Source organism: Myripristis murdjan, chromosome 12, assembly GCF_902150065.1.
Source record: "Myripristis murdjan chromosome 12, fMyrMur1.1, whole genome shotgun sequence".
In the NCBI taxonomy this organism is placed as follows: domain Eukaryota; kingdom Metazoa; phylum Chordata; class Actinopteri; order Holocentriformes; family Holocentridae; genus Myripristis; species Myripristis murdjan.
In genome coordinates, this window is record NC_043991.1 from 7,552,052 (window position 1) to 7,579,541 (window position 27,490).

At 39.5% G+C, this 27,490-nt stretch overlaps 1 protein-coding gene across 1 annotated transcript; it reads left to right on the forward strand.

Moving 5' to 3' along the window:
- Positions 1-1,889: 1,889 nt before the first annotated feature.
- c6.2 (complement component 6, duplicate 2) lies at positions 1,890-24,179 on the forward strand. Its single transcript, XM_030065790.1, has 23 exons — positions 1,890-2,005; positions 2,451-2,623; positions 3,445-3,575; positions 4,641-4,785; positions 4,974-5,044; positions 5,785-5,871; positions 9,704-9,887; positions 10,546-10,702; positions 12,206-12,350; positions 13,160-13,301; positions 14,108-14,246; positions 15,002-15,214; positions 15,464-15,707; positions 16,586-16,708; positions 17,085-17,251; positions 17,807-18,032; positions 18,908-19,076; positions 19,575-19,686; positions 19,796-19,928; positions 20,564-20,758; positions 21,760-21,847; positions 22,091-22,335; positions 23,508-24,179. The coding sequence occupies exons 1-23, from the start codon at positions 2,003-2,005 to the stop codon at positions 23,687-23,689; spliced, it is 3,474 nt and encodes a 1,157-aa protein (XP_029921650.1). The 5' UTR covers positions 1,890-2,002; the 3' UTR covers positions 23,690-24,179.
- The last annotated feature ends 3,311 nt before the right edge of the window (positions 24,180-27,490 follow it).

The following is a 27,490-nucleotide window of genomic DNA, read 5'->3' on the forward strand; positions in this document are numbered from 1 at the left end:
TCAGTAATAAAAAAAAAGACTTAAAAAGATGAAAAAATACATAAATACACAACAAGAATGTGAATGTCCTCTGCTGGTCCAGGTGAAGCTCAGGCTCTCCTCCCATTGAAAACATGTGGAATGACTTGGAGATGGTTGCTGACAAACCTGCTGATCAGCTTGAGAAAATCTGAGAAGAGGAATGGTGCAAAAAAAAAAAAAAAATCACCACCAGTTGTTCTTCTACAAATGTTGACTTAAAGTATAACACTTCTTTAAACTAAGATATTTCTGTATTTTGTTTTTTAATAAATTCGGCAAACATTTCTAGTAATTTCCCCAGCTCTATGGAGTATTTTGTGTAGCTTGTTGAGAAGAATCCCACTTTTATCCATCTTGTATTCAGTTTCTGCAAAAGTCAAGCAGTTTGAATTGAAGGCATTGTAGGAGACCTTGTACAGGAAAAAGCAAAAAAAATATCATGTTCGCATTAATAAGATATTATTTTTTAAACTCTGTCATATGTGTTGTGATGTTCAGAGGAAATAAAATGTCTCTAATAGTGGAGTGTATCTAATTAAATTGTCAGTTTGAGTTGAGTTGTTAAAACAAACTATTGTCTGACATTTTATATTGATACATTAAGTGTTTTGAGTTATAAGCCATAAGAACAGATATGGCATTAGCCTACATCTATGAATGACCCTACATTTAGTTTATTTTGCCTACAGGATTTGCTGCTATTCTTACTGTAAAATGTATTCTATAACATATTAGTAGTCAAATGAAAGGGGAAAAAAAGTATTTAATTTGATCAGTGTGCTTATCTTCATGCTTATGCACATGATATGTTTTTATATTTTTAACAGTGGGGTCATTATTTTAGGGTATAAAATAACTGAGGAACCTGCATTTTCTCAGGGAAAAGCAGGCCAAATTTTATTTCTGTTTGATATATTCCTCGGTAGGTTATGTCTTCAACTTGTCATTGATGGAAATTAAGCACCTCAGCAAACAATGCCAAGTGTGAATCAATTTGTGTCTTTGTTCATCTTTATGAATATGAAAAGTAGCCTAATATGATCGCAAAGCTGACTTTACATTTTGGCTTGTTTATGAAGAACTATCGAACCAATAAGAATTTAACTCGATTTCTAAAATGGATTGATAAATGAAACTTGGTGGCAACACACAGATTGCCATTTTCCTGTAGCCAATTAAAAAGGCCTCTCAAAGTGTTTTCAAATAAAACTCAGCACCACCTCATGACGCGTCAACCTGATATTTTATTCATCATAATACTCAAGGGTGTTTCGATGGGACGGGATTAAAGAAGACTGCCTCGGGCGCCTTAAAAACCATTACCGGGTCGATGGAGACAGGTTGCATCGACGCCATTCGTATAAATTTGACGTGTGGCGAAGAAAGAAAACCTCGCCAGAGCCTTCTGTCTATTTTGGGTCGGCTGCGCTATAGATAGACATGTGTTTTTCTGGAGCGGTGATGCTCCTCAACAGTTAACGGACCGTCAGAGGGTGACGAATTGTTTTGCTGTTGGCTCCCCGTGAATCCTCCTCACACGTGAACGCGCGACGTTAACGCCGAGAGAGGAGGCTCGCTGGCCTTAAGGAGGGGTGAAGGTGACTCGCCTCGCTGCTGAGGAGATGCAAAACGAGCTGCGGGTGTCCGCCCGGTCCGGTACTCCGTCCCGCTCTCACACCTGTCCAACGAGCCTGCAGGAGCATTAACCATCCACCACCTCCGACGCCCTGCAGCATCCTCCTCAGGCTCTACTCTGTCTTATAGAGGACACAGCGACTCTCAGACAAGACGGTTCCTCTGCGTTAGGGCGGGCTACAGCGGTGGGTGTGTATGCATGTGTTCTGCACCGTACGGGCGTAAAAAACGCCCCAGATCCGCAGCGAACATTTTTCAGATCACCAAAGCGTCGCAAACGGACCCGGAGCGCCGGGAAAGCACGGAGAGCAGCCGTAAAACCCAGGGGGCCGTGGACGGCAGCAGGATGGTGAGTAGGACGGGATAATCAGTGCTGACGTTGGAGGAGACTAATGCTGAGAGGGGATTCGTCTTTAAGCAGCCTGAGTATAATGCATTAAAAATAGAGGCAATGTAACATCATTTGCAAGCGTAGTAGAGCGTAGAGCCCTAATTGCACAAAGATTCATATAAAATGCAGTTGCTCGGAATGATTTCAAGGCTATATTTTGTATGAATTGTATGTTACCCTGCAGCTGCAGGTTACTAATACCTGCCTACGACTTGTTATGAAGCTGCATTATCATCAGATGTATTTTATACCGTTTCATGTTCAAAACAGTCTGTTTGTTGTGTGCTGGCTGCAGATCCTGCTCGGTGTCCTACATCAGACACAGAGCAGAGTCTAGCGTGCATGGGACCTCACGTCCAGTTTAACGACCACATCATTGGGTATTGATGATGCCTGTTTGCAGACTGTCCAAGAATTCAACACCCTCGTTGCGCTGTACCGGGAGCAGGTCATATCAGTCGGTGAGATATCAGCCGACTGCCCGTCTCTCCGGGCTCAGATGCACCACACACGGACCAAAGGATGCTCCATGGCCCGGGCTGCACACCAAGACCTCGCCGTCATATCTGGTTCAGGGTAAGGAGTCAAGCATGAGAGGGATAACTGCATCATTAAGGCTGGATCCATCCATATTTAACTCTCATATTGTTTGCACACACAGGTGAACTGTCCATGGTGCTGCATGGTGCACAATCTATTAGATCTATATCTATAAATAAACAAATATGCATATAAATGAGGGCATTCAGATTACTAAATTTCAAGAGGATGCACATATTTTTTTCCAGAGTGGACCTTCTAAAAATTTTGAAGCTGAGCCTAAATTAAATTGCACATTGTAATAATTGCATTATATTCAACTGCAACAAACTTGCACTGTAAATATCGAAAAATCTGTCTGTTTACATATTGCAAATTACACTGCAGTTGCAATATCAAACAAAATAATGCAATAATGATTCTGTCAATACTGTACAGCCGCAGCTGCAGGATGCTGACAGATACTCTGTCAAGGTGGCCTATCTAATTACCCTGATAAGAGCAAAATCTCTCCACTCACCCTGATTGTTTGACTCTGTCTCTTGTCTTAGCGAGGACCAATAGTATAACAACATTAAGGCCCTCACCCACAGTGCCTTTGGTTGCCTGTAGCTTTGCTGTTTTTTAGGAATTTGAGCTCATGTCACTCAAGCTGTTGTAGATAATTATGTGTACTACATTAATATAAATGTAACTTAGCTGTTATGGTGAAATGGGAACATGTGGTGTTATGTGCGGGTACGCCTTGTGACACTGAAACTTGAGCGTCTCTCTCTCTCTCCTTTACCTTATAGTGCGCCTCTCTGACTTTGTGATGCACTCTCTCTTTCTCTCTCTCTCCCTCTCTCATATTATAGTCCAGAGGATGGCGAGATCCACCCTGAGATTTGTAGGCTGTTCATCCAGCTGCAGTGCTGCCTGGAGATGTTCATAACAGAGATGCTCAAATCCATGTGCCTGTTGGGGGTGCTGCAGCTTCACAGGAAAGGTACGAACGCATAAGGAGCCATCACAATATTTAGGCGGATGGGGATTATAATGATAAGAACCATAGATTATTGAAAATACAGGTTCTTACAACCATTTACAAAACCCAGTGTGCTTTATTCACACCCAGGAAAATTAAACTCAAACAGAAATAAAACAAATAAAAATAAGCAAAAGTCGTTTTTAAAGCCTGATTGTGAAAATGCATTTTTCATATGTGTATAAGAGAAGATGCTGAACATGAAAGGCTCATGCATAATGTTTCAAAGCCAAGGGGCCTGGACAGCCAAGGTGACAGGTGGCTGCTTGTGTTGAATTCAAAGCCCTCGGGTCTTCCACGTTTTATGTGCAGCGCCACATATACAGCAGCCCTCTGCTGCAACAGGCTGCTTTGCTTCTCCCTCCCTACTCCACAGCCTGGCCATCACTCTTGACCACCAACCTTAATCAGAACAGCAGAGTCACTCCCCATCTCCTATCACAGGCTGAAAACTCATCTGTACATGAAAAAACTTCAGAGGCTTTCTCTACTCTCATTGCAAGTCTTTCTGGACAAGAATATTGACTAGATTCTTAAAAATGAAAATGCAAAATGTAAAGCTCTCACATCAGAAGTGTCAGAGTCAAAACATTCGAACTGGCCCATCCAGCACTGCTTGAGGATCTCTGAGGGATTACAGAATCAAACCACAGACATATGCATTTGAAACAGCAGAGGGCAGTAGTGGACTGATAGCACTGTCAGCAAGTATAGAAGGTTTACTTTGGATTATTTTCAGTTTAATTCAAATGTGGACATTGAATGAAAATGAGAGAAAAAAAAGAGACAATTCCTTGTTAGGTTTCTGATAAATGTTCAAAAAAAAAAAAAATGCTTCATCATCCACTATTTAAAGAATTTAATTCCAACCCACTCTTACAAAAAGATTAAAAGTGGCAGTGGAATGTTTTTAAAGTCTCAAGGTAGATTGAGACCTTGAGTGGCAAAACAGAAACGTTTTAGATTATGGCATTTTTTTGATTGATTGATTGATTGATTGAAAGTTTTTTGTGTTGCTCTCCCCAGGAAAGGAGTCATACCCGGAGCCAAAACTGGACTTCAAGGTGGACGAGAGCTCTGATGTGCCTATCCTGGAAGACCAGTCCTCTTCTCCCATAGACTGTCATCAGGAGCCGTGGCTGGTTGGCACTGATATTGAAAACATAGAGAGGTACATCGAGGACATCTGCCCATCTTGTTTGCTGATTTGTTTGATTGATTAATCCATCCGCTGATAAAGTCCTCAAAACAGAAACTAGGTTAAAAAAAAAAACAAAACACTGTTTTCACATCATGTATTTGTATTGCGATCGCATATGTGTGCGTATGTATTAAATTAGAGTTTCGCTGTTTCCACAGAGACATGCGTGAGATGCGAAACCTACTCAGCAAACTCAGGGATACTATGCCTTTGCCACTGAAAAACCAAGGTATGAAACATCATGGTGCATGTAATTTCTAATATTTCCGCCCTAAACGTAACACTTCTCTTTTTCACAGCAACGAGTGCAGGTTTGTTAATTCCATTAACAAACCGTGTCACCATACCAGAGTTTTGAGAGTTGATACCAGCATCAGTGAAGTTACACAATGCTCAGTACATGATTTGATATCACAGTGAAAGCAGAAATTCGGCACACACTTAAAACTTTATATAAACAGCAACAAGTAAACACAAATGTGTGTTTCAAGTATTTAAACATATAGGAAATCACACCCAAGTGGTCAGCTAAGACACTTTTCAGATGCACAATAATAGTTCAACATTTTAAAGTCCCTCTAAGGGCTGTTTTTTCATGGGAAAAAAAAAAAACATAAATATGTAATATTGATATCAGGGATTAGTTTTTAGGGGCTTAAGAAAAATAGCTGGAGGGGGACTTAAATACTGACTTGGTGTGTCTCAATTTACATCCCTAATACACAGTAAGACAGTAGAACAGCCTTAGAGAACGGCACCAAGACAATCGATACATGTAAGGGAGCTAATCTGAAAAGGAGACATGTGAGATGTCAATTGAACAAATCAGATCATGAGCGGAAACTTGGGAAATGGCCCCTGATTTGACTGGTTTAGGAAGATGGTATCACTTTGATAAAAATAAATAAATAAATAGTTAAATAAATTGCCGCACTTACACTGCACGTGTCCTCTCTCCATTTGTCACAGATGACAGCAGTTTACTGAATTTGACTCCGTACCCGCTGGTCAGGCAGAGGAAGAGGCGTTTCTCCGGCCTCTGCTGCATGGTCTCTGGCTGAGTGCCAGTGGGTCCTTCAGGCAGCAGCCGGGGCAGCACAATAGTTTGACAGCAAACAGCAACCCTAGGCTCCCCTAGGACCAAACAGTAACACAGGACTATTTTATTTCATTTTCATTTATTTGTCATTTACACAGTTTTCCCTGTATGATCTCCTTAGTTTTTGTTAACCTATGCAGTTGTGTTTTTCTTGTCATCTGATTGTTATTGTTTGTTTGTTTGGCTGTTTGGTTGTTGTGCTGTGTATTTATTTTTTTAGGGTGAGTCATTTTTGAAAGCTCCTTTTTTCTCTCCTTACACCACATTCACAGTCAATCGCTTTAACCCTCATCTTTCAGTGTATGCTTATGTTTTTATGACCAAAAAAAAAGTACCGTTTCAGATATTTAGGTATCATTGCTGTGCACAGGCATTTTTAGATTTTAGATTTTAGATTTGTCAGTGTGCATGTGCCATTCTCCCATGTCCAAAGGTGTATATGTCACTGTCCAGTTTCTATGTTATAGTACTATCCACCTCCTAACATGTTTCCTTTTGACATATTTACTGCCGTTTAGGCTCTTGGGTTCATCAGGATACCCAGCCCGTCTCTGCCATTGCCAGTGTGTATAACTTTTTTGTAGACAAAGCAATCCACCTGTGGCATTATGACGCACAAGCATATTTTGCTCCCATAGTTGACACATTTCCTTTCTGTAGAAAAGGCGAATTTTCAATATAACTGTCAATACATGTGTAAAAACTATGCCAGATGTGCTAAAGTTAGTTGAAGGCTTTGCCCAAACTTTGCCTATTAGGTGTCTGTGAAGGTTCTCAGTCGTCCAGGTCCTGGTTGTCCAAGGAGAGGTGTAGCGAGGGTCAACTGGACTTTTTTTTGTAGATTATCGAAGGTGATTCACTTTGCATTCAAGAAGCTTTTTCAGCTCTGACAGACTGGCGAGGCGTCCCACGTATTTAACCTGTGTCGGCAAGTTATCCCACACAGGAGAACCAACTCCTCTGGTCAAGACTCAGCTTTTTACCCGCACCTGAAGGAAAAGGGACACTCCTTTGAGGACCGTGACATTCATATCTCAGAGAGGGAGGACGGATGATTTGTAAGTGGAGTGAATAAAACGTTCAGTGTTAAGACAGAGAAAGCGTCTCTCAACAGAAGAGGAGGTCTCAGACACCATTTATCTCCAACCTGCAATGTCCTGTCCTGTCATCCCTTCCTTAGAAGTTGAACCATTCACTCTCGACCTCTTGCGACCCTAATGACCATCACTCACTCCCAGACTCAGGTGACTCCGCCGACAGTCACCTGACAGCAGTCGAGACAACTGCGGTCATTATCGTTAACAAAACCAACAAAATAACGAAAACCTGTCAGCTGAAATAAAAATAAAAATCAGGCTTTACCAAAAAATTATAACTAATAAAAAACTGTATTGTGTGCTTACTGAACAAGCTAAAATAAACTAAACTCACAGGGAAAACGTCTTTAGTTTTCGTCTTTGTCAGTTTATTTGGTTGTTCGTCTGCCCTTTGAAATGGTATTTTAAAAAATGTGGTTTTGTTCAGTTTTTATCACACAGTATTTTTTCTGACCTTTTTGAATATTGCCGACAAATACCATATTACCAAAAAAAAAAAAAGGCCTAAAACTAACACTGAAACTAATAAAAATCAAACTAAAGGCATTTAAATAAAATAAAATAAAATAAACCAGGAAACCCTCTTTAAAAATGAATTGAAAACAAAAAGCCGAAATGAAATATAAATAAAAATCTAACAAAAAAGTTGCAAAAAAAACAAAAAAAACAACAAACAACAACAACAAAAAAAAAAAAAAATGCAAAACTATAATAACCTTGGCCACCTTGGAGCTCTAATGGGCCAGTGGCATTTATGACCTGGAGAACGTCCCCACACAGGTTAAACAGCCGGAACGTCCCGCCAGTCTGTCAGACCTGAAGAAGCTTCTGGAATGAGAAGAGAAAGTCCAGCTGCCCTCCATTCATGATTCATTTCTCCTTGGACTGACCCCTCAGACATCTTCCCCAGACGGCCATTCTGTTTTGTTTTGTTTTGTTTTTCCCACTGTGCAGTGCTTCATTTGCAGTCTTCCATGGAAAAGCACATATCAGCAACTTCAGTTTTCCATCTCAAGGGCTTTGCAGTTGTTCCATACAGTATATTAAAACCTGCCGGGGGTGTGAACGATACAAGCCTGTTTTGATTTTCCTCTTGAAAAAACAACGTTTGAATCGTGGTTGTAGACGGTGCACATCACCCCAAAGTACAGCGCACTCTTTCTATGAATTTAGTATCTCTCCTCTGGATTTACCATGAATTTGAACAGCACTCCAGCTCACGAGATTAAATTTTAAAAACATCGCTCACTAAAGAATTAAAACGGGCTTGTGTGGTTCTTCGCCTCTCTATTGAAGCCATTTTCCCATTGAATGTAAGTACGATGTATAAACATTTATCGACTTGTGTTCGTGTAGGACTTTATTTCTTTAAAATAATCTAGAGTGGATGTCTAAATTGCTTAATTGAATTATTTTGTACTGTCTGGCATGAATATTGCTTGAAGTAGGCCATGTGTAGTAGTATATCTTGCAATGTAGAGATTCTACTGCTGAACATATGTATAGGACATTTTATAATGTGAATAAAGTTTTATATCCAACTAAAACATGTATCAGTGATCACAAACGCCCAAACCCCCTTTTCCTGCTTTTTCCTGCTCGGATTTGCTCTGATGCTCACATATACGGAAAGACGGGGTTCATTTAGGAATTATGCAAGTAGAAAGAACGTAAGCCCAAATCAGAATCACTAATCCATCATCTAAGATTAGAAAAGCCCTTAGTGTGCAACATCAGCGTTAAGAATAAATACTGTATTACTCTCTTTCTCTCGGCCTCAGTAACACTCACTTGTCAAGTCTTAAGACGCAAAACATCTGGTGAGCGTCTTTGGTGCTGGGAAACCCCAGAAGTTCTTGATTCCCGTAAAAAGATGGAGCAAGAGGGTTGTGTAAGATGTTTTGCTGTTGTGCTACGATGTGTTACGATTATCAGAAAGTAGTTTTGTATGTTGAGCAAGGCATCTTCAAAATGAAAGGACTTGTCCTTTTGCTGCCCTTGGGGAAATCACTTCAGAAGTTATATGGACCTGCTGTCAGCTCAGACACATACAGTCATACTCGGCTGTGCTTGCAGTGACAGGCTAACTTACTGCAAAGACCTCCAAGCTGTTTGCACACACACATGGACACATGAGCCAACCATATGCTTAAACCTTGGCTGAAGGGGACACCGGCACTTAATGGTAAGTCAGATTTTCCATTTTCTGAAAGCATGCTTTAATTGGATTTTCTTACCTGCTGGGACACCATCTGAAAAAGATACAGTAATTTGAAAACAATGTGCAAACTAAAACTAATTGCTTAAAGTGAAGTAAGCTGTATACTTCAGTGTGCATCAACACTATATTTAGCCTAAATGTACTGCAGGACATTTAGCATTACATGATAAACACACAGTCAGTGCAGTATGGATATTATCTTTGTGTCATTTGCAGAGAGAAATCACACAGAAATTAGCATTATGTACTAACATGCAAGGATGACAGGTCTGCTTATAAATTGGAACAACACAAACAGTACAATAACTGTACATCCCACTTTAAATAGTCCTATATATAGATATAAACCCTATTTATTACACACTCTTTTTTTTTTTTTTTTTGTCTGTCATATCTTTATTATCTCTTCTTTCACCTGCAGAAAAGCCCAACCAAGTAAAAGAAGAGTGCTCTCTATGCTGGCCTGATCAGCAAATTCTTATTTTTTTAAATCTTTGTCCATGGCTCACACCAGTTGCCTCTCCCTGCTGCTGCTGCTGCTGCAGACTCTGGGCTGGGTTACAGTCAGCCTGGCTTGTTTCTGTGAGCGCTACCCCTGGGGCTCATGGTCTGCCTGCTCCAGGACCTGTAATTACGGCACACAGCACAGAAGCAGGTAGGGTGGATCACCATGCTGCACAGCAGGTTGAACAGTGAATGAATGAAGTGTTTTAAAGGGAGGCCCCGGTGACTCAGAGGAATGCCAGACAGTGTGCACACACAGAGGGCAACACTTAGGCTGCTGCTACTTAGAAAAATCCAGTCAAAATCACATAAAAGAGCCAACTCAGTAATTGCATGACTATGACACAGTGATGACGATGATAATCTTTAAGATTATCAAGGCCAAGGCCCAATAATGAGTCACAGACACTACACGCAGCATATTTACAGATGCTTTTTGGAAGGTTGTAGTGCGTTGGCTAATCTTAATTTGTCATGCAAAAATATGTAAACTTTTTATTGAGAAGTGACCATTTACAACAATGACAGATTGTGTCAGTTCTACCTGGAAATTTGACATACTTTACAAAACGACACTTAATGCCAACACTCAGTTATTGTTCATTAATGACATTCATGACAGCAATCATGTCACATTTATGACAGCGTTATGTCAGTCATGAACACAGCTTCAAATAAAGTTTTTTTTCTGCAAATTTCATTCACTGAGCAACAGATACTTTTCTTTCTTGATGGCTTCCTACCATTATCTACATGACATCAATATTCGAAAGCTGGTTGACGGTTGATTTTCACACTCTTTTTGTCAGGAATATAAAGTATGATGAATATTACTGGAAGAGCAGCTGTGCTCAGTTGTGCAAGAGATATGATAGCAGATCCTGTAACGAGCAGGCCTGTCCAATCAACTGCCTACTGACAGACTTTGGGCCCTGGTCCGACTGCTCTCCATGTGCCAAGAAACAGGCAAGAACAGATGCACACACACACACACACACACACACACACTTGAATGCTTTATATGGGTTTGCAAAGAACATGAATAACAGTCACAGTCAGTCTGTGTGCATGTCCAAAACGGCCAAATATCAGAAGTGGCAGATGGTGGGTAAATCCCAGGCTCCTAATTAGAACAACTAATGACTGATACTTCAACATGTTATCATTGCAGGCTTGATCCAAAAAAAAAGTCCAAAGGACAGCCTAGCTCAACGATGAACTATAACATCCACAAAAACAACATCTGGAGCGTTAGGTACATTAGAACAGGGCTTTTCAAACTCTTTCATGTTCTGACCCCGCAGGTGATTTTGTCCTCAGGACCCTGATATTCAAAAAAAGGAAAGACTACCGTTATATTTTTTAGTCCTTTGAAACCTGAGCAAATTCAGCTCATTTCAAAATAATTAATAATTTCAAAAACATGGGGAAAAAGGCATTTGGCAAATTAGCCACAAAAAATAGCAAAGGCAATTCCAAGGAAATTTGCACAAAATTACCAGAAAATTAATCATTTTGCATGAGGACCCCCTTAAAGCCCCCCAAGGACCCAACCCCACTTTGAAAACCACTGCATTAGAAAACAGATTGTCATGCCATCGCTGTTTTTAAGCCACCCTGTAGTATCACACGGGTATGTTTGCACATTTGGCTGCACACTGGGAGTATAATCTGAATAAAACCTGCTACTAAATCTACAGTCAGTTCATAAGCCTTTGCAAGCATTAATATTATTGTAGTTGTTCAAATCATGGTTTAAGATACAGCATGGATAATGGTTTTGCAGGTACCAACAGGCCAGGTTGTCTGTACTCTGGCACCTGGCTGATGTACTGGGACTGCATCACACACTCACATCTGTATGTCTGTAGATTCGTCCACTTTTCAAGGCAAAGGCAAAGGTTAGACAAAGTCCCCAAAACACCTCAAACCTATAATGCATTTGCGATCAGTTAGTTAGAAACAGGCACATTCACACAATCACACTGCAAAATGTTGCTTTATACTGATGATAAGGTCGGGATAATGAGCTAAATGAAAGGGTGATGGTTTAAGTTGTTACATGCATGTATTTCTGGCTCTCCATTCATCTTAGTGCATAGAAAAAGTCATCATTTATAGTTATTTCTGAATATTTACTGAGCAATACTTATATTAATCCTGCAGAATATGAATGTTTTGTGTGTGGAATGTGTTTTTGACTTCCTTTTAAAAGCTGCTAAATTTCAGTTTCTAATATTTTTTTCTTGCTCTATGAATTGCATTTCAATTTCGTTGCACTTGTACAATGACAACAAAGACATATTCTACTCTATTCTATTCAATTTTTAGATTGTTTATGACGTATTACGAGTAAGTTTCATTACAAAAAGAACCGAGACAACGCCTGAGGTCAAAGTGACCCCGGAGCCTCTCGCCTGCTCAGTTCCTCTCTGTCATACGGTGTGTTTTCATGTTGAACTGCTGCAGTTCCGAACGCGGTTTGTCCAGACGCCGGCCCAGTTTGGAGGAGCAGCCTGCAGCGTGGAGCTGACAGAGGACAGGCCTTGCTACCCCTCAGCCGAGTGCAAGCTGCCACCAATCGACTGCAAAGAAAACTTTAAGTGTGATAATGGTATGCAGTGGGATCACCACACGACCGAAGAATTATACACAATCAGGGAAAAATCGACACACAGATTCACACTTTCAGGTTTTTTTTTTTCATGAGGAAAGAGTGATCAATTTATAGACTTTATTGGAGGAATATTGGAACAGGTTTTACAAGATTGGTTTATGTGAAAATTATAAGGTGATGACAAAAATGGCTGTGACTACCAATGAGGAGGCAAACGTATGAAGGAGAAAAGGTGTTATGGAGAAAATGGAGGACAGGTTGATGCAGTGGGATGGGGTGGATATTTTTACTGGAAGGTTAATTGATCAGGAGTTGCTTGAAGAGGGAGAACATTGCTCATTCAAATACATTTTCCCAGCTAGTCCAAGGATTTAAACTTAAAACCTTTTGGTCACATGCACACATTTTCTACAGACATATATTTTGTTATAGCAGTAGACTGATATGGTTAAATGGTTATTGTGCAATATCAGCTTTAAAAAGTATTGGTCCATTATTATTTTTACTGTCAATATCTGGCTATTGAATTAGTGCTAGTGTTGTCTTCTTCTCAGGAAAATATCTAATACAAATGTCAAATTAGCAACAGAGTAAAACGAACAGGGTCTTTTACTTGGAAGAAACTTTCAGAAAAGAAAAAAAATGAACCTATTTTACACGTGTATCAGTCTATCCATTTGATATTGTTGGTGGGAAGATATTTTATTTTGGGATCTACCTTAAAAATAGTCGTGAATTCCTGTTCTATAGCATGAAATCAAAATTACAGTGACTTTTTCTTTTTTCTTTTCTTTCTTCTTTCTCAGGACGTTGCATCAACTCAACACTGACATGCAACACTCAGGATGACTGTGGGGACAACTCTGATGAGAGGGACTGTGACGACTTCACAAAAGTGTGTCCAACTGACAGGAGAGTGCCGCCTGGGGTTGACCTGGTTGGAAATGGGTAAGCTGAAGCTACAGGTCAAAGGTCACCCACTGAGCATAGAACGACAGTTGTGTTTGAAACACTGAGATTCCTTCTCGGCCCTTTCCATCCTAAATTTCCTCCACTCAAGCTTTTTTCTGTCTTTCATTACACCGTTGCTAAGTGTAATGGTTAGTGTTTCATAATCACTTTTTCCAACAGGCCAAGGTCAAGACACAACATCAAAGTTTGCCATAAATACCAAAGCAGCATTTGGTGCTGTATCTGCGCACATTTTCCGTTCTTTTCGATTTTCTTTTCCCCTCCTACAATGACAAGTATTACTGAAAACTTAATCTGTTATTGTATATATCTACACACAGTGGCCACTTTATTAGGCACACAATCTAGGTTTTCTTTTTGTCACAGTAATAGAGGTGTTCATTCAATTCTATGTTTGGCATTGAGCTCATAGTTAGTGCTGCTGTTGGACTGGACTGCATTTTATTGAGAGCTGTTTCCACTATTTTGTCCCTGTCATTGAATATAAATAGGGAGGACAAAAAATTAGAAACACCTCTTAATATAATTTAGTCCAGAACAAGATCTCTGCAAACTACAATCTCAATAATGAACACAGAATTAAATTTACAATGTGAACAAAAACTGAACATTATAAACTTTGTTGAAAGGTAGAATTTATGGCAGAGCTGTTATATTGAACTGCATTACACTGTACAGGTGGACCTGATAAAGTGGCCACTGAGTGTATGCTGATCTACAGCCTTGCATGGCAAATCCATCTGTGTTTATTGCACCTGACGTTCTGATTCTGATGTGTGAAGGTTTGATGCGCTGGCGGAGGAGCCGAGGGCAGCGGTGCTGGACAACATGTTCATGGGAGGCGCCTGCATCATCAGGAGGCCCAAGAAGAGCCTACTCTACCACCGAGTCCCTCACAATTTTGAGAGCTTTGAAATTAAGGTATTATTGGATGTGTATTGGATTTGTGTTATTTGATTGTGCTTTGTGGCTTCCTAACAATAATATTCTGCAATATATAAATCTCTACTATTTTTTTGATCGATATAACACAAAAATGATTCCACCTGTGCAGTTTGTGACATTCATCTGTGATGGTAACTCTCTTTAGCACAAAATTACTAAATACTAAATAAAGCCAAATTAAAAGTAAAATTGCCACAAATTTACCAACATTACTTTAAAAAAATACAAAAAAGACCAAAAATTTGCCAAAAAAAAAAAGTACTAAGCATCACATGAAAATTTCCAGAAAAAGATAAAAAAAAAAATGTATATGTAAAAAAAAAAAAAAGAAAAGAAGGAAATACAAGACAATTGCCAAAAAATAAATAAATAAATAAATACATAAACAGAACACAAGCATAAAAGATATTATAAGGACATAACTGTATAAAATCACCATAAAAAAATTAAAAAGCAATAGAAATAAAATTGTTATTATCATTATTATTATTTTTTAATTTCACATGGTGAAATAAAACCTTTCAAAATAAAATCCCAGCTGCCCGCAGGCTCTTGGGTTTCAAAGGGTTAAAGTGTTGAAGTGTTCAAATCTACTGCCTCCTGCTCACAGCTAACATGTTTATCAGTTTATAAGTACTGAACTATGATTATAGTTGTGAAAATCAGTGTTTACTTTTGTTATTATGAGATGATGCAAAGACACGGGTGCAGATCTGGTTGTGGCTCTGCAGGTGGGATTACCGGATGACTTCAAAGACGAACCTCAGCCAGTGAAGACTGAGACCGTCAACTTCAAGACATCTGCGTCCTCTGACAGCGGCCACTCATCAGGCAACCGGTTTGGCATCATACTTTGGCCCATCATCCCTTTCTTCTTCTTCGGAGGGAGACACAGCTCGTCTTTCAGGACTTACAAGCAGGTTTTTGACGCTTCAAAGACCACGGCAAGTCACTCTGACAGTGCACACACACACACACACACACACACACACACACACACACACACAATTTCCTCCTCTACTTCTTCCCCTTCTTCTTCGTCTTCTCCCTCTACTTCTTTATCTTCATCTTTTTCTGCATTTCCTCTAAATCTTCTACATTTTCTTGCCCTTCTTCTTCTTGTTCTTGTTCTTCTTCTCTTTTTTTTTTATTCTCAGCAGTATCACCACCATGACCTATCCTTAACCATATAGGACTCCAAGTTCTTCCGGGTGCACCAGGTTCTGCCAGTGTCCAAGTTTAAGGTGAGGGACGCAGGCGATCTCGTCCTGTCGGGGCATTTTCTTCAGTTTCTCCACGCTCTTCCGCTGGACTACAACTACGCCCTCTACAGGGATATCTTCCAGCGCTTCGGGACGCACTATTACAGCTCAGGAACGCTAGGAGGCCACTACGACCTGCTGTACCAGTACAGCCGAGAGGAGATTCGAAGTTCAGGTACAGTCAAAATGACAAAGACGATTTGTTTTTTTGTTTAGTTTTTTTTTTTCATAATGTGAGTCACAATTCCTGAATCACCAAACACCACAGACATCCAGAAATGTTTCAGTATGTCTTTGCAGTATTGAAATCTGTAGAAGAGAGCAATGTCTTCCCATAAGTTCTTTGTATAAAATATTTTGCAAACTGTGAAACATTTTAATCATGTAGTGTGGGGCTTTTTCTGTTTTCAGTGCATGAATGGGACACTTATGTTTTCCTTCCTTTACACTTGTCTTATTTGTTTTCTTTTTCCGACATTTTACTCTTTTATATCAATTTGACTTTTATTTTTTCTCATTTATAATAATAATAATAATATTAACTGTTACAAGGACAAGACCTGACATATCATGCAAGGTTTTTTTTTTTTTCTTTTTCTGACATTTCAGATTTATTCGATTTTTTTTGCTTTCATGTCATTGTAAAGTACTTTGTAGCTGTTAAAATGACAGAACGGAAAGCTAACAATATGTGTTATTTGGTATCACTTTACAATAAGAGTACAGCAATTATCATTAGTTAATGCCGTAATAAACATTAAGTAACAGGTAATAAACATTAAGTAACAGTTAACTAATGTGTCTAAGAATCATGTATTGATGCTGTTCATGCTAAGGTATTAATTTATATGATATTTAAGGGTTATTGTAGATATTATTAACATTAGTAAATGCCATAATAATCATCAACTAACAGTTAATTAATCATTACGGCATTAACTAACGTTAACTAACATTAATTGTTGTACTGTTATTGTAAAGTGTTACCTGTTATTTCAATGTGCCATAGCTTTGTGTATTTTTAAGAATCGTGATCTGCTCTCTCTGCTTCAGGTGAAACCGAGGAGCACATCACAGGGTGTCTGGGGCGTGAAACCAGCTGGAGCATCTTGCTCTACACCGAACACTCCAGTGTCACCAGATGCTCTGACAACAGGATGACTCAAAAGTTTCAAGGTTCCTCGCCTTTTTTTTTTTTTTTTCTACCAGAAATCACACAGGTGTCAGTGACATAAAATACAACCGCTGCCTTTAAACTGACTTTACTTTATCAGCTCAGATGGATGACTAACATTCAATTACAGTCAGTATAACATTTAGAAATAAATTAATCACTAAAAAAATAAATAAACATACCAATTAAAATAATGGATTCCAATGAAAACGATGACTTTAATGCATATAGCTTGCTGGTACCTTATAAACCCTTGCCTTACCCAGTACTTTAACCTTTTTTTTTCTGTTTTTCACATTTTTAGGCTCTCAGAGGAAAAACCGTCTGATGTGCAAACTGACATTTTTTCACACTTCATCTAACATTTATCCACTGCAGGCTCGTACATCCAGGCGTCAGAGAAGTCGATCTCCATGGTGAAAGGAGGTCGTGCCAGGGAGTCGGCAGCTCTGGCCTGGGACAGGCAAGGCGCGACTCCTGACCAAACATCATACAAGAACTGGGCCAAGTCTGTCATCGATAACCCTGCTGTGGTGGACGTTGAGGTCAGAGCATTGCAGTTATCGTGCTGTGGCCACGTGGTTTACCTAATATTTTGTTTCTTTATTTCAAGAGACATGATATGAAAAAGGAGTCAGAGGGCCAGCTTCATCCCTGGAGCCAGAAGTGGCGAACTCCTTAGATGTTTCTGGGATCAAACCATTGAATTTTAAATATCTTTGTACTTGATGATTAACTAATGTTGATGTAAGTGAGAATAGAGTTTGATTCAGAAACACTGAGCCCAAATAATGTTTTCTTTGTGAAGGGTTAAGGTCTTGATAATTAAACTCTCTTTACTAAAAAAAAATGAGGAGATAGAGAGAAATGTATTAATGAACAATAAAATACATAAAGTAAAAGATTACTTCCTAAAATAATTACTGATATGTTACACCACTAAATTCACTGGCTTGTAAGTTATAAGGGTGGGTAAATTTAAGAGTGTTATAAAATAATTTAGCCATAATTTTGGGAGAAAAAAAAAAAAAACCTGGACTGACAGCACAGAGTTACAAAATGATAACAGTGTCTTTCTGTCTGTGTGTGTGTTTGTCCAGCTGCTGCCCATCATCAGTCTGGTCAAGGGGATCCCCTGCGCCGTCACAAAGAGGAGACACTTGAAGAAAGCGCTGATGCAGTATCTGGAAGAGTTTGACTCCTGCAAGTGTGCTCCCTGCCCCAACAACGCCAAGCCGGTTCTCTCCGGCACCGAGTGCAAGTGCGTCTGCCAGACCGGCACCTACGGCTCCAACTGTGAGATCCGCGCTCCAGACTACACTGCAGGTGCCCCGGGACCCCCCACATTACACATCATACACACCGTTAACATCTTACACTCTGCTTTCCACTCCAGTTTCCCCTTAAATATCTTCAAAGTTAGAAAAAAACTTTTCCTTTTCCTGTATTGTACAACAAAGTCACACGCTGTGCATATTCTGTATCACATTTATATTGAGGGAAATATTCAAAGCTGTGATGGCATTGTTTTATGGCTGCACCATTACATCAGATAGGAAATGTCTAGATGTCTTGTGCATCATTTTATACACATTTCCCTGTAACTCAGAAGGACATGTTTGGTATCTTCAGAAGCACAGAGATCTCCACTGGAATCTAAAGTAAAGTTTTGTGGGTTTGAACCAAGCTCGGCCGCACAGCGATGACAAACCCAACTGTGGGCGCAGCAGAGTTGACAATCTTAATATCGTCTAGAGGAGATGAGACTAGACCAGACAAAACTAGAATGAAATTAGGAAAAAAAAACAAAAAACTATGACCTATGAAAAAAACTGATTTTCCCTAAGATTTTTCCTTAACAGTAAAACTTGTTTTTTTGTTTTGCCATCTGTAACTTATATATATGCAGTTTACGTTCGTAACAAGGGCAGCAGGATCTCACATGCAATGTACATTGGCAGTGAAAATATGATAAATCTTAGACAATACACATCAACATAGGTCATATTCCTGCACCTCAGAGGCACCTAAAATTTGAAAATATTGGCTTGATGTCGGCACACCCATGCGATGAAACAGTTGAGGCTGCTGGATCGAGGAATCTGAATGCAGTTTTACAACCGAGAGACACCGCTCTAAATTAAACCAGCTAAAGTCATTATGGTGTGAACTGGGTGTGGTTTGGTGTGTGTCGTGTGCAGAGGAGGTGGATGGTCTCTGGAGCTGCTGGGGGGCGTGGAGCAACTGCGGAGGCACCATGAAGAGACATCGCAAGAGGCGGTGTGACAACCCTGCTCCCCTGAGGGGGGGCAAACCCTGCGAGGGTCCGGCCAGAGAGGAGGAGCCGTGCCACATTTCCATCTTCCAAAAGTAGGAGAAACACCCTAACTTTTGATCCATGTCCACTCATTGAAAGAAAATTATGAAAAGAAAAAAAATGAAAGACCGATGTAGTCATGAGCTTTGTGCGAGTGTGTGTCTCTGTGTGTGGTGCATTTACCACAATTTCCGAGATTTTCATTTTTAGCTTCATTCTAAGGATCACACACTCCTCTCTGGAGCTCTAAAACCGCTTTGGGTATATTAAATCTTTTCAAAATCAGTTAGATAAATGCAGAAATACACTGTCATCCTGCTAAAAACAACCCCTTTTTTTGTTCGTTTGTCTTTCTGGAGAGGTCACATTTTAAAGATACAACGTAAAGCAAAAACTGAAAATTTAATGCTGCTGCAGTGCACATTTTTAACAAAAACTGACAATGTTTTCTTTTTTTTTTTTTTTTTTTGGTTGTTGTTGGACTTTGCCACATCTTGCATATTCATACTTATTCATAACTTTGGGCTTCCTGTTCATGTGTTTTTCTGTAGACAAGATACATGTGATAACGATGACGACTTCACGGTGGGTTGGAGAGACGAGCTGCCCCCCGGGGTGCAGGGCTGCCTGAGACCCCAGAGACCAGCCAACAGCTACCTCAGGGTAACGTGAACCAGATAGATAGATAGATAGATAGATACTAATTCCTCAACCCTCAGCTTTCCTCAGTTTCTTCTCTTTTTTTTCTTACTTCCTTTATCTATAATGGCAGAAAGCCAAGCTCTACTACGACTTTGGTGAGGATGAGGACTTCCAGTGCTTCACAGGCTTTGAGCTGGAAGGTTTCCAGTTCATTAACTGTCTTCCTGACGGGACCTGGAGTCAGCCGCAAGGAAGCTGTGTCAGTAAGTGTGCTGGTCAGCAGACAGATGAATTAACCTTAAATGTTGAGATCTTGTGAACTGCGACAGCGTTTTTAATATGTAGCATGTTTCTGTTGTGTATGGTTTTGTTTATGACACACACACTAGTTGACTGGGTTTGGTTTGAACTAATAATTGATCATCTGGCACCCATTGCACCATTGGCTGGTCTGGAGAATGTTTTTTTTTTTTTTTTTCTTGGCCCACTATGAGTGTCCAGGCATTTATACCCTGTATACTTGGGCCTGTAAGGAAGAGCGGTGTAAAAACTGTAACAAAAAATTAACATGAACTTGAACTTTCTATGTTTTTTTATGCTTGTCAGAATTTCACACAGGGCAATGAAAGGAACTGTTTATAAAATCCCTAGCCATCTGCTGAGTTTAAAAAATGTAGCTGCTTACCTCTGCTACGACAACTACTGGCCTTTTTTTTTTTTTGCCTGCGTGGCACATTTTCAAACAGCCTCAGAGGACCAATAGTTACTTTTCCTCATTACTTTTTCTCATAAATGCACCAAACTGCAAAGATGCAATTGAATTTATCTGCAGCCAAGATCTTCTACCCTCTTGTCATTAACTTTCTACAAGTTTAAACTTATTTCTCCTGTGTCCAAGGGAAGTTTTGCCTCCCTCCTGAGCTGCCTGATGGGATGACACTGTTCCCGACCAAAAGGGAGTACCGAGTGGGCGTGTCAGTGGGCATCAACTGTAACGAGCCGGGCCTGATGCCGCTGCCTCGGGGCTTCTACACCTGCAGCAGCAGCCTCACCTGGGAGCCTCCGTTACCTGCCGACCTGCGCTGCACTAATGGTACAGTGGAGATGACGGTCACTGAAACAGGACGTGGAATCCGCAGTATTTTTAATATCAGTGCAGTAGAGTTGTGGAAGAGGATACACAATAAAAAAAACATTTTGGAAATGTCATGGAAATTTGTTCAGAATGCTTTAAAAAAGTTTAATGTCAAGTGACTTTGACTTTAAATCAAAATAACATTAATTTCTTTATTTTTAAATTAAATTAAATTAAATTAAATTAAACTCAGTTAAAATTACCTTAAACCTCTTCAGTTTGGTCAGTCCCATTGGTGGGTTTGTCATTACAAATTTGTTCAAACTTTGTTCAAACCCACAGAACTGTATTTTACATTCTAGTGGAGATCCCAAGGTTTCCAAAGATAACAAATATGTCCCCTGATGAATTACAAGGAAATGTGTAATAAAATAAAATAATGCACATTTCTATTAGATGTATTGACAAAGCAATTAAAAAAAAAAAAATCTTGGGTTTGAATATTTCCACTCAATACAAGAGTGATGTATTTTCACTGAAGCATTGCCACCAGCAGATACAAAATATTTACGTATCATATGGAGGAAAAAAAAAAAAAAGGTTTTTCTACCTTCGAAACTACTTTTTGGAGAAACTTATGAGAAAATTATCATGTCCCAAGTGACAGCTGTACATAGCCAAAACAAAATACTGGCACACACAAGTTAGCAAATACTCAAAAATGAATATGTAAGATAACAGACACATGGATCACAAATGTTGGTCAGAGAAGTCATAAGCTGTATTATTATTATTATTATTATTATTAGCAGTTGTAGCAGTTGTAGCAGTAGTAGTAGTATATGACTGTATATGTATCTGTTACACTAAATATATGTTATCTAGTAACTCCACATGCATTTTGTTACACTTTTATTTCCCTGGTGTTCATACTGTATGTTTGCCGTTATTCACGAGCAGAAATACCATGAAGAAAATGATAAATAAAAACTCTCTCATCTTGCTGTGTGTTTTCCCAGAACAACCTTTTGTTCCTGAGACCCGCTGCGGTCCTGGACAAAAACTGCAGGACTCTGAATGTGTCTGTATGGAGCGTGAGAGCTGCCTGTAAGTGGAGTTTAACCTTAAAAAAACAAAATAAAAACAAAAACAACAACAACAACAACAATAACAACAGTGCTCTAAGATCACCGGCTGTAAATGAAAATGTGATATATTTAAGCATTTTTTGAGTGCTTATTATAAAAATGCAACATCATTTTTAGTTTATTCCTATTGGCAATTAACTGGCCCGTGTGTGTGTGTGTGTGTGTGTGTGTGTGTGTGTGTGTTTTGTGCCTATAATTGCAGCTCGTATAAAGAGGCGCTCTGCGTTCTAAATGTGGACCTCGAGGTTGCCGTGTCAATGTCCCTCTGTTCCTACCACGCGGGCCGTTGCCATGGCGACCCACTCTTCTTCATCAGTGACGGGGTGTGTGATGAGGTGGATGCAGCCAAATTGGAGTGGGCCAAGTTTAGAGCCAGCATGGCCTCGAAAAGCTTCTCCCAGGTGCCGTGCGATCTCGACACCTGTTACGACTGGGAGACCTGCTCTGGTGAGTGCATGAAATAAAGCAAGTGGGAAAAAAAACAAAAACAAAACAAAATATTTTTATTTGTTAATATCAGTAAAGTCATGCTTGGTATTCTTCCTTGAGGCTGAAGCACATCACAGTGCAGCAGCTGCATCAACAAGCCAGTTTGAAATGCTATTCACCCTTCATGTGAATTAATATATGAAAACACAGATGACTTTATTAAGTTTTTGTTGTTCATACATTCCACTTGCATAAATAGGGTCTCTTCAGTTCATTTCTATAGCATATTTTGTACAAGTCAGTGCAGCACAATGTGCTTCACAAATGAATAAAAACAGTAAAATACAATGAAAAATGCAATGAAAAATATGAAGAATAAACAAAAGGCAAACAATAAACACAGAGGTAATTACTAACTCAAAATGTAGTTAAAAAAATGGAAAATAGATTAGATGAGGAAGTATTTCATCATCATTCATCACTGTGCACTCATTTATTTATCTATGTGCTTGTTTATTTAGTGAGTAAGTTAGTTAGTTAGTTGGTAAGTGAGTTGTATTTCACTTTTGTAGTCTTTTGATAGTGCAGTACACTGGACACTTGACCGGAAAGCCTCCCTGGTTCATCAGTGTAAATAATTTCCATCTATAGGATTTGTATGTGAGCAGCGCATTAAGGCACATTAAAGCTGCACCAGACAATTTTGCAAGCTGGAGGCCCCAAATGGCAGCCGGAGGTAACAGTCCAAGTTTATTTAGAGCCTTTACTCGTCCAGTCAGTCAGACTCCAAGAGCTTTTCAGGCCCAGAGTTGATGAAAACAGCAAAAAAAAAAAAAACAACAACCCTGTCAAGCTGACTGGACCTTGAAGACTTCAAAAGCCAGATAATTTGGAAGTAAGTAATTTCTTCTTTGTGGCTGCTGGCGGTGGAGGTGATGAAGATGTTCAGCTACTGTCGCCAAAATAGTCTGTCACCTCCTCTAAAGCTAACATCAGAATATCACATGGTTAAAGTGGAGTGAATAAATGACATTTCAACACTGCTGAGTGGTTTAGGAGGTGGTTTATGATTTAGGATGACATCTTTGGGTGTATTTTTACATAAACATCTTGCTTAGTGCAGCATTAACTTCACCATTTGCCAAGCCGCCACCGTTTAGTAAGGTATACCCTCATCTGTGTGTCCTCAGCATCCACACAGTGTGAGTGTAAAGCTGCCCGTGAGTGTCCCAGAGGCGAGGAGCACATGTTCTGCATGAAGCTGACCAGGAGCCAGAGGACTCGCAGCATGAACGTTTGCTCCATGGCTGCCCTGAAATGCATCAACTATGACTTTGAGATTCTCAGCGAAGGCGTCTGTGAGTCCAGATGAGCCTGCTGCAGCGCCTCGGTCTTGTTACATGAGCTTGTCTGTTTTTTTTTTTTTTTCCTGCATTCATTTCACAGTGCTGTGCCTGGATGGCTTTTATAAAGAAGTATAAAAAGACTGATGTTTTTTTTTTTTTCTTTTTGCACTGCAGTCTGCACTAGACTCATAACTGTGTCTAAAACAGCTACAGCTATAGAGCTCATTCTCAAATGACCACTACACTACACAGCACACTATATACATTTACAGAGGAAACACTGCAATTGTCTTATGACATTAGCACAGCTTGCACTTTGTTGTTCCATAAAGAGGAGATAGTAGAGTTAGCAGAGTCACCTTTACATATTTTACAAGCAGTGGTGGAAGGAGTACTGTAAATTGCCACTCAAGTTGAAGTACTTTTACTTGGTTGATATTTTACTTATGTAGAAGTAGATGTACTGCAGTGAAAATCTGACGTAAAAGTAAAATCACACTGTGAAAGGTTCCACAATCTGCCATTGATCATTCGTTCTCTGTAATGGATGTGATCTAAAATGTAGTGAAGGACAAAACTCAAGCAAAAAAAAAAAAAAAAAAAAAAATCTTAAGTTAAACTACTGACTTTATAAAAAAGAAATGCACAAAAAAGTGCATGTACACAAAAAAGCTACTTAATTACAGCAATGTGAGTAAATGTAATTAGTCACTTCCAACTCAAATGCATCCAAGTGCACTGGAATGTTTTTCTTGTGTTCGCTGGGAATTGGAAAATTGTGAAATCAATAGAAATCAGACAATGTTTAACTGTTAAAAAAAGGATATTAGGTACCATGTGTGTTAAAATGAGCAATATTTGGTTGGAGAACTTTCTTATTATTTGCGCCCTCTCAGTCCCGTTCCCACCAGGACGTGATGTCGTCTTTTCCAGACAAAAATTTACCTGATAGATGTTTTTGACCACAACTGGCTGACTTTTACATGACATTTATTGTACTTTTTGCAACCTTTTTCCTACTATGAGTGGATGAGAATAGTCAGTATTAATATCAGCATTAATCCAGACTATGTATATACTTGCCAAATAGGCTTCACAATAAATAAATGACAGAATATTATAACACTGGAGATGTTGCCTGTTTCTTATGGTTGTTGTGATTTCCTAAATTATTCCTCTGCTGTGTATAGTCATTGGCCTAGAGTTTACAGTGCTCATTACAATCACACCCAGATTTTTTTAAAACACATTTTGAAACCGTGACCTTTAATGGTGTCAATACAAAAAGCAGTTTATTCACAAATTTCAGAAGACAAAGACAAAAAACATGACATTGTTGTCAATAATGTGCGGTTCTATTTGTACAAAAAAAAAAAAAAAAAAATCAGGATAATTAGGATCATGGCACATTCAGAGCACAACTGATAAAAACAACCTGATCTCACAGAAATCCGTGAAATGAGCACGACCTCTTAACAACGCATTGCGTGCTCCTGGCACATAACCTGTTATAATTACGTCTGGCCACCACAGAAACAGCGTCCACTGAAAGTCAATTAGGATCCGTGTCGTATGGCCACCACGCAAACGCTGTCCACTGAAAGTCAATTTCACGTGGGTGGTAGTTCATAGATCCCGGAAGTGCAAATTTAATCAAAATAAAATAATAAAATAAAAAATAAAAAATCGCCAGTTTTCTAGACTAGACCTACCATATTGACCCGCATAAAAGACGACCCTGATATTAAGATGACCCCTCTTTTTCAAGACCATTTTTTGGAAAATAGGCTACTTTTTATATGGACAAAATCTTGTTTGAATAAAAAAGCCACCGGCCTGCATCAGGCGGGTCTGTCGCGGCACCGGCTGGTACCGCGCCCACCCGGTCAGGTCTGCGGGATCTGACAGGTGAGCGGTCAGTGCCGCGGTCGGCCCGCCTGGTGCTATGGCCGGTAGGAGTAGTATCTAACATGGAAGGGCGCAAGCCAGTAATTTCGCCTAGGGCGGCACATAGGCAGAACCGCCACTGTATAGTTTATAATGTCATCATTTTCATATTTTTCTAGTCCACAAAAATCACATTTTAAGCCATTTTGAAATCAATGAACGAAATTTTATTTTAATCTGAAAAACACCGGCGTTACCAAGGCAACGCGCTTCATGCTACCTGGTGACTCCCGGTTTCTCGGCTTCAAAGACGTCACGCCGTGGGTGGTGGTTCATAGATCCCGGAAGTGCAAATTTAATCGGTATTCTGAAAAAAAGGTCTGATTATTAGCCATAACGTTGTAACCACCCAAGGCAGACTTACCACGAGCTATGAGGATGTGTAACGATGGCATGTGTCCACAAGTCCCGTATAATATCAACTTTATTTTAAGAAAACACGTTTTATTTGCGATATCATATCACGGAGAAGCACTACATTACCCATAATCCTAGTGTTTATCAGCGACGTGTCTGAATCGACAGCTTTCATCAATAAAGTCAATAAAATCTAATAAAGTGCATGAAAGTTGATAATGTGCTGATATGTTACGCCATTGAACACAACCCTTTCAGTCAGCGAAACAGAGCGGGTGGACAAACCGTGGAAACACGTCAAAAATAGCACTAAAGATTTATATAGCCTAGTCTATATATATATTTTTTTTTTCATAACACATCTTTACTCGTGGTATAAACATAGGCTACATGTTAAGGTTATGCTTTTGCTGTTGAAAAACTACCGTATGTATGGTTTTTAAACCTAAATTCACAATGTTTATCCTAACCCGGAAGAGGGGTACCAGAACTACAATTCGTGCAGAGTTGCAACACACAGAGCTGTCCTGCGCCATAGCTTTTGTAGTTCTAACATGTTATGTCTATTATATGAAGTGGTGATCACTAATTTTGCAATCTTAATCAAAGTTTTTGGGTGTGGGAAGAACGCCTGAATGGTCAGATTTTAATTTTTTTTTTCTTAAGATAGTGAAATCATGTTTTTTCCATGTTTTGACACTAGTCGGTGGCGCCCCCTATTGGTTTGCCATCGGACATGATAGTAGAGGTCAAGAGCTTTCCAAAAATGTTGACCCCATGTCTGTGCCATTTTTTGTTGCTGCACTGTAAGCCTTTAAAAGTGTCTCAGGTGCAAGGTTCTAAGGGCACTTGTGGGGAGCAGGAACTGCCCACTGGTCTCACACTGAGATATGTTACTCCATAGGTCAAGACCTTTCAAACGATGTCTTCATTGTTGTTCTGTGACAAAGTTTGATTTTCATCATGCTCCAAGTCAAGGCTGTCTCAGGTGTACATCTGCAGACCTCTTTTAGGGCCAAGCTTGATAAAATCAGTCAAACTTCTTTAAGGGGGTATGTAATGGCCAAATTTATTTAGAATATTGATGTTAGTCATATACACAGTCATACTTTTCAATTTGGACCATTTCAAAGCTTTTTTTCCCCATAAAATACTCAATGTTTCATATTTCAGATTTTCCCATTAACTTAATATGGCCACCTGAGACACTTTTAAAGGCTTACAGTGCAGCAACAAAAAATGGCACAGACATGGGGTCAACATTTTTGGAAAGCTCTTGACCTCTACTATCATGTCCGATGGCAAACCAATAGGGGGCGCCACCGACTAGTGTCAAAACATGGAAAAAACATGATTTCACTATCTTAAGAAAAAAAAAATTAAAATCTGACCATTCAGGCGTTCTTCCCACACCCAAAAACTTTGATTAAGATTGCAAAATTAGTGATCACCACTTCATATAATAGACATAACATGTTAGAACTACAAAAGCTATGGCGCAGGACAGCTCTGTGTGTTGCAAC

Bases quoted from the DNA above. Each gene is read 5' to 3' on its own strand.
- c6.2 (XM_030065790.1), top strand. The intron at 15,708-16,585 runs GTACAGTCAAAA...TCTCTGCTTCAG, and splicing joins AGAGGAGATTCGAAGTTCAG to GTGAAACCGAGGAGCACATC. The intron at 19,077-19,574 runs GTAGGAGAAACA...GTTTTTCTGTAG, and splicing joins CACATTTCCATCTTCCAAAA to ACAAGATACATGTGATAACG.